This window comes from Pelobates fuscus, chromosome 4, assembly GCF_036172605.1.
Source record: "Pelobates fuscus isolate aPelFus1 chromosome 4, aPelFus1.pri, whole genome shotgun sequence".
Lineage (NCBI taxonomy): Eukaryota > Metazoa > Chordata > Amphibia > Anura > Pelobatidae > Pelobates > Pelobates fuscus.
The window spans coordinates 306,917,110-306,924,875 of NC_086320.1; the positions used below are offsets into that span (position 1 = coordinate 306,917,110).

The 7,766-nt window shown below is 44.3% G+C and overlaps 1 protein-coding gene across 1 annotated transcript; it reads right to left on the minus strand.

The window, feature by feature from the left end:
* Positions 1 to 380: 380 nt before the first annotated feature.
* RPL14 (ribosomal protein L14) lies at positions 381 to 7,492 on the minus strand. Its single transcript, XM_063450686.1, has 6 exons — positions 7,396 to 7,492; positions 5,132 to 5,233; positions 4,506 to 4,600; positions 3,919 to 4,018; positions 1,546 to 1,599; positions 381 to 489 (listed from the first exon to the last, which is right to left on the minus strand). Exons 1-6 carry the CDS (start codon positions 7,396 to 7,398, stop codon positions 421 to 423), a joined length of 423 nt encoding a protein of 140 aa, XP_063306756.1. The 5' UTR covers positions 7,399 to 7,492; the 3' UTR covers positions 381 to 420.
* Positions 7,493 to 7,766: the final 274 nt, after the last annotated feature.

Below are 7,766 nucleotides of genomic sequence, written 5' to 3' on the forward strand. Positions count from 1 at the left end.
CACCTTACATTTCTTTCAGAGCCATCACCTCATGGGCAGAAGATAGCTTCAACACATGTTCTTTCTTTCACCAAGACGTTCCATCACTACAAGCCACCTATGTTTAGCAGACCTACAGACCAGGGTCACTTTTCCCATAGAGAACTTTGTTTAATAGTTTTGAAGCCCTTCCATGTTTGCTTCAATCTCAAGAATGTTATTCTTATGTAATAAGTACAGTAGTGAATTCTACCACTGACTCCATGCAAAATGATATCTTGTTCTAGCAAGTTATGCTTGTAGTTGGAGCAGTAATTTAAACTGCAACATTACTAAAATCAAGTTCTTTACATTATCTTAACATTTACATATTCCTTGCAATTACTCAACATGAGACAGAATGATTTATAAACAGGATTTTATTATATGCCCTCTAAGAAATTATGCTTTCTTGGCAGCTTTGGCCTCCTTTTGAAGCTTTTTCATTTCATGTCTGATGATCTTGTTCCTCTGTGAAAAGATAAAAAACAGTGTAAGAAAATATATTGTGTGGTCCCTGGCCTACCTGTCTTCTCCCATCATGATACACAAATACAGATCTTACAAATTAACACTCCACGCACCATACCCACCAGTTTGATGTAGCGGTTATGGTGCCAGGAATGCCACGGAACTGTCCCATGGTAAGTAGCCAAACTGTTTTAGAGTAGGTTGACAACTTATTCCGATAACGCTGGGTGCATGCAGATGCAGCACCTACATCAATTCTTCACCTGCAGAACAATCTACTAGCTCTACAGAGTTAAGTAGGAACGTGCTCCTTCATAGAGAGTCACCCAAGCGCTCTCAGCTAAAGAGAGTAGTCCTAGATCATCAGTCTTATTTTATAGAGATATGTTCTGTAGAACACCAGATGCGACCTGGTCACACAATGAAACCAGGTAAGTTTTCAAACTATACTTTTATGTGGAACAGTACCAAGGCACTCCTTGTGCCATAGAATGTTTCTGAACACTCTGAAACTTACCTGGGTATCCATGACCCTCCTGGTCTTCTGGGATGTTACTATACCATTTTAGCAATATCAGTTTTATCCAACTTTGGATATCACTCACTGGCTATAGAGTGTCAGCTAAGTCCTAACAGTGACAAGACGGATATTTCTAAAGTAGATGGGAGCTATGATCACAGACCAGAAAGATCACAAGTACCTGTGGAACACAGGTAGTTCTCAATTCATTAAAATAGTTTTATTTCTTACTATAGGATGGCACCATTACCAGTACAGCGCTCTCTAGTGGTTATGGTGCTTAGTGTACCCATTTAAGTAACATACATGCTGTAGTGCAGAATATGGATGCTTTGAAGAGCATGAATCATATTTAATCAGCTTCATGATGTAATACTAATGCAGGAATAAGTACATACTGTTAAAAAAAATGTTTTTACTAAATTTGGACTACACCTCTCCATAAATCTGTTTACTTGAGTCTCTTCTAGTTGGTAGTAAAGAAACCGATCACTCTAAAACAAAGAAAAAAAAAAACAAACAAAAAACAAACATACCATTTTCTTTGCCTTCATAACTTTGTAACGGTCAAAGTCTGACATCTTCGACTTCTACATGGAGAAAAGAAATTAAAAAAAATTAAAAATTTACATAAAACAAAAAGGATCAGACTCCAGTTAACTCTAAGTAATATGCCATTTATCCCTGGCCATACTGACAATTGAAGTGCATGTGCCCACATTACCAGTTCTCCCTCATACACCAAAGCGAGGGAAAGATTGTTAAATATGGACAGTAGAGACATGCACATACCAGCCATCAGTACAACTATTGGTTTGACCAATACTTAATATTCCCAAACTAAAAAAAACAACAACAACAACCACCACCAAAATGGCCAACACCTATAAATTTGGTTGGGGTGGAAGTAACTGTAGATATAGATTTATTCAAAGTTATTGCTGCTTTAAACCTAACTTGGCAGTCCTCTGAACAGGTTTAAAGAATGAGGTTAAAAGTACACCTTTCAACCAATTTATCAAACATGAAAAGGGCAATATTTAGAACGCATTGAAAGGGAGCCAAGATTGAGGCACCCAGTTCCAGGGCAGATGAGGGTGATTTCAAGAAATGTTTCCCATGCGCCACAGGTACTCAAGTGCTTCTATATAAAAAGCACTGGACTGAGATTGGAATGAGATTAAAGCTGATCTCACATAGTAATTGCTGCAAGAAGACTGTCCCTTGCTGGATTACAGGATAGTGCTTTTTGTGTTTCCCAATTCTTAAAGCAGAGGATCTAAATGTAGCATTTGTGAAAGAGGTAGTAAGGTATTAAAAAACATACCGCTGACTCATAGTACTTCCAATAGCAGCAAAATCACTTTTGATAGTACAAGCAGAAGTCTTCAAAATATAGAATCCATGTGGATAAAAACTTAGGGAATAATAGTGCCAATCTTTAGTGTATAGATTATTAAGACTGCATATCAAGGAACCAAGCCTCTAGGAACGGTAATTCCTTGACTGCCCCAATATTCATTCCGGCCAATGTGCCAAGCTGGAGTCCGTGATGAGTCACTTAGAGGGATTATCATCCTGACAAGGAGTATGGCGTGTGTTCCACTTACCGCCAGTTGCATTTCCACCAACAGTCTCACAGAACAAATATTGGTGCAACTGAGCGATCACCACAGCAAGGGCTTTATAATCAATGGTAAGACCCCCACCTTGAAAATGTGGTGCAAGTAGGACATTGCAAAACTAGAAATAGTGTAGAGGCGAGCTACAAATTCAGGGGGGGGGCAGGAGGGAAAACACTGGTTTTGAAGAAAGACTGGGGGGGGGGGAGAGAGAGAGAAAGTGTTTTTCGCTTAGAGCAAAGGAAAATATTCTTTACAGTAAGAATAAAACTATTTTAATTCTCTACCCAAAGAGAGTCTCTTATTAGATCATATAGATACTTTTTTTGCATTCATGGGTATAATGGATATGTATGAACAAGTTATTAAAGGACCACTCTAGTGCCAGGAAAACACTCGTTTTCCTGGCACTAGAGTACCCTGAGGGTGCCCCCACCCTCAGGGACCCCCTCCCGCCGGGCTCTGGAGAGAGGAAGGGGTTAAACTTACCTCTTTTTCCAGCGCCGGGCGGGGAGCTTTCCTCCTCCTCTCCATCTTGATCGCGACGTCATCGGCTGAATGCGCATGCGCGGCAGGAGCCGCACTCGCATTCAGCCGGTCGCATAGGAAAGCATTTACAATGCTTTCCTATGGACGCTTGCGTGCTCTCACTGTGATTTTCACAGTGAGAATCACGCAAGCGCCTCTAGCGGCTGTCAGTGAGAGCCACTAGAGGATTTGGAGGCTGGATTAACCCTCATTATAAACATAGCAGTTTCTCTGAAACCGCTATGTTTATAAAAAAAAAAAGGGTTAATCCTAGAGGTACCTGGCACCCAGACCACTTCATTAAGCTGAAGTCGTCTGGGTGCCTAGAGTGGTCCTTTAATCCAAGGATAAATCTTATTGCCATGAATAAAGAAAGATTGTTTCCCACTTTTGTGACATAACTGGAAATTGCTATAATTGTTTTTTTTTTTTTTGCCTTCTTTTATCATTAAAGAAAGAGTTTCAAAGTTGAAATAGATGGACTTTAGTCTTTTTTTAACCTAGATTACCATGTAAATATGTATATAATACAATAAAACAATGTGGTCCTAATCTTAAACCTGCAGCAAAGCATGGCATATCTGGGTAAGGGTGAAGATTAACAAATGCTTTTCCTTAGCCACCCATGATTTACAGCAGTTCAAAGATCAACTGGACCACTTGAAATTAAGTTAGTATGGTGATCTAGTTGAAACAAAACATTTACAGTTCTAATATGAATGCAGGTTCTCTGTGTTGCACGTTAAAAAGATACATTACCCTGTCTCTGGCTTCAATTTTCTTTGCCCAATTTGTTGCTGCCCACTTCTCGTTAATCTTTTCCTTCTCCCAGGCAACTCGAACGAACTTTTGACGAGCACTAGAATTCAAAGCAGAAACTAGTTTTCTTTTAAACCGTTAACTGAATTGCAAAAGCTGTCACAAGATATCAGATAAATTAAAACTTAAATGAGAAAAGGACTAAACAAAATCAGTCTCAGAAGGTGCTTTGTCTATCGGGATGTAAACCAATACATGGCTCTTCCAGGGTGCACCGTCAGATCAAACTTTTCTAAGCAAAATGGACACATCAGTCATGATCTAGTGTGCAGGTTTAATGAACATAAGACACTAGCGCAAAGAATAACTATTATTCAGTATCCAGACTATCACAATTAAGTAAAATAAAGTGGTCTAGTATCCAGCTAGCACAATGAAGTAAAATAAAATCAGGAAAAACCAACTCACATCAAACTGCATGCTTATATAAACCACCACACAAGTCAAAAATAACACTGACAAATAATAGAGACACTATAGGAACCGCCAAATAGAAAAAGGTTGGTCAAGAAGTAAAAGTAACATACCTGTGGGGAAACTTAATAACAAAGTCTGTAAGCTGCATGCACTTGAATGGCATGGCCTGTCTTCTGACACCACTGCAAGGACCGTCTACAAGGGCCTGTAATGAAAACAATTAGTCAAAATTTTGGAGAATATTTCTTAATACACAGATAGCTATCCTTGGAACAGCATCTGGTAACTATTTCCAAAGACTCCTAGAGCTTGTGATCATCACAGCTATAAACTTTTCTAAGCAGACTAATTTACCAATCTTCCACGAGACACCAAAAAATGTATATTACAAATATGTTCTACAAATGAAAGGAAGGGATACCCAAGCACTTGGCAAACTTTGGTGCAATGGTGGTTTATTGAGTCATCACAGAAAGGTAACGTTTCAGCACACTGGGTGTATTTCTCAAGCTTGAGGCTGCTGAGGTTTTCCTTCCCTTCATTTATATGCTGTTTAGTCCTTTGGCATAGGCAGCCAAGATTGGCTGGTTTAATTTTTACTCCACACACTATCAGTTTATTCATTAAAAAATATGTTATAAACCAGATTGGCAGAGAATCCAGGCTCTACTAGTGGGCACTATTCTTAAATTAAATACCCAAAACAATATGAAGACTCAAAACAAAAACAACTAACCCTGTTCTGGTCAATGACGTCAACGATTGCCACTAATTTGCCAGCATGAGGTCCAAATGAGATGTAGGCTACCCGGCCAATCTGTACATAGCGCTTGAACACCTGCAATAGAAGAATTTTTTTAATATTGCAATTAAGTGTTTGATCAAACTTTGTTTGGTCTACTGATCTCCTATTCCTGTACATTAAAAAATAAAAATCAAGTTAAGTGGAACACCACTAATAGCAAAGATAAAGCTAAGGAATACATCCCCATACAAGAAATCTGAAATTAAACACAATTAATTTAATTTTATAGATTTAAGATCTGAATTATTCAGCATTGCAAATAAACCGAATCCACCTTAAAGAAATACTCAAACATGTCTAGAGTCTGTCATTTATGACACTTTATAAACGTGCAGATATAAAACTTTGCCTAAACGCCTCCCCAGTTGTCCAAGAGCTGGGTAGATTTCCTTCTAACATTCAAAGACCCTTTGATGCAGTCACAAATCCAGCAGGGAAGCAACACTTACCATGGGCTTGCAGACCCTGTATCAGAGGATAGTGTGGCTAGTTCTAACAGACAGCACAAGAGGACAGTGTAACTAGAATTCAGACCCAGTATCAGAGGGCATCATGCCCGGCTCCTGCAGACCCAGTATCAGAGGGCAGCATGCCCGGCTCCTGCAGACCCAGTATCAGAGGGCAGCATGCCCGGCTCCTACAGACCCAGTATCAGAGGGCATCATGCCCGGCTCCTACAGACCCAGTATCAGAGGGCATCATGCCCGGCTCCTACAGACCCAGTATCAGAGGGCATCATGCCCGGCTCCTACAGACCCAGTATCAGAGGGCATCATGCCCGGCTCCTACAGACCCAGTATCAGAGGGCATCATGCCCGGCTCCTACAGACCCAGTATCAGAGGGCATCATGCCCGGCTCCTGCAGACCCAGTATCAGAGGGCATCATGCCCGGCTCCTGCAGACCCAGTATCAGAGGGCATCATGCCCGGCTCCTGCAGACCCAGTATCAGAGGGCATCATGCCCGGCTCCTGCAGACCCAGTATCAGAGGGCATCATGCCCGGCTCCTGCAGACCCAGTATCAGAGGGCATCATGCCCGGCTCCTGCAGACCCAGTATCAGAGGGCATCATGCCCGGCTCCTGCAGACCCAGTATCAGAGGGCATCATGCCCGGCTCCTGCAGACCCAGTATCAGAGGGCATCATGCCCGGCTCCTACAGACCCAGTATCAGAGGGCATCATGCCCGGCTCCTACAGACCCAGTATCAGAGGGCATCATGCCCGGCTCCTACAGACCCAGTATCAGAGGGCATCGTGCCCGGCTCCTACAGACCCAGTATCAGAGGGCATCGTGCCCGGCTCCTACAGACCCAGTATCAGAGGGCAGCGTGCCCGGCTCCTACAGACCCAGTATCAGAGGGCAGCGTGCCCGGCTCCTACAGACCCAGTATCAGAGGGCAGCATGCCCGGCTCCTACAGACCCAGTATCAGAGGGCAGCGTGCCCGGCTCCTACAGACCCAGTATCAGAGGGCAGCGTGCCCGGCTCCTACAGACCCAGTATCAGAGGGCAGCGTGCCCGGCTCCTACAGACCCAGTATCAGAGGGCAGCATGCCCGGCTCCTACAGACCCAGTATCAGAGGGCAGCATGCCCGGCTCCTACAGACCCAGTATCAGAGGGCAGCGTGCCCGGCTCCTACAGACCCAGTATCAGAGGGCAGCGTGCCCGGCTCCTACAGACCCAGTATCAGAGGGCAGCGTGCCCGGCTCCTACAGACCCAGTATCAGAGGGCAGCGTGCCCGGCTCCTACAGACCCGGTATCAGAGCGCAGCGTGCCCGGCTCCTACAGACCCGGTATCAGAGCGCAGCGTGCCCGGCTCCTACAGACCCGGTATCAGAGCGCAGCATGCCCGGCTCCTACAGACCCGGTATCAGAGGGCAATGTGGGTGCAGGGCCACTGGAAGGCAGCCTCCTACTGGCCTGGTCCGAGTGGTTACATCCAGCCAAGAATGTGGGTAGGTGGCCCAGGAGCGATGCAGTCCGCCAGCCATGGCCTATTCACCCAGAGAGCCTCCACGCGGCCCAGAGCTCACGGCGCCTCCCGGCTTTAATCCAATTCCGCTCCTTCACCAGGCGACACCGCTGGCTAACCTGCCCTAGGCCCTCTACCCCCCGCCTCTCTAACTCGGTATCACCGTCTAATAGATCCATACAGAGCCGCCGGCACACGGAGCGAGCGCTCACACAACTCACCATGATGGCGGCGGCGAGCAGAAAGGAAGGGCCTTCGCCAGCGCTTTCCGGATAGTCCTCTCTGCTCAGCCAATGAATGCGCTGCGTTAGAACGCGTCACAGCTCAAGGCGACTAGGGGCAGAGTTGGGAAAAGGCATGGAGTTGGTCGAGCTCTGCAATACGATTGGCGGATAGGTGGAGACAGCGCATGCGTGTTCTAAACGCTAGAGACAATGTATGTACACAGCTTGCCTGTTATATAGCACACAGGTCTGAGAGAACATGTTCACAAACCAACTTTTCGGAGATTAGTGTATACACCTCTTTAGAGATTATCTTTTTCTTCACATTTTATAGTGTGGCCTAAGATTTGAATTGTTGACAAGTGAAT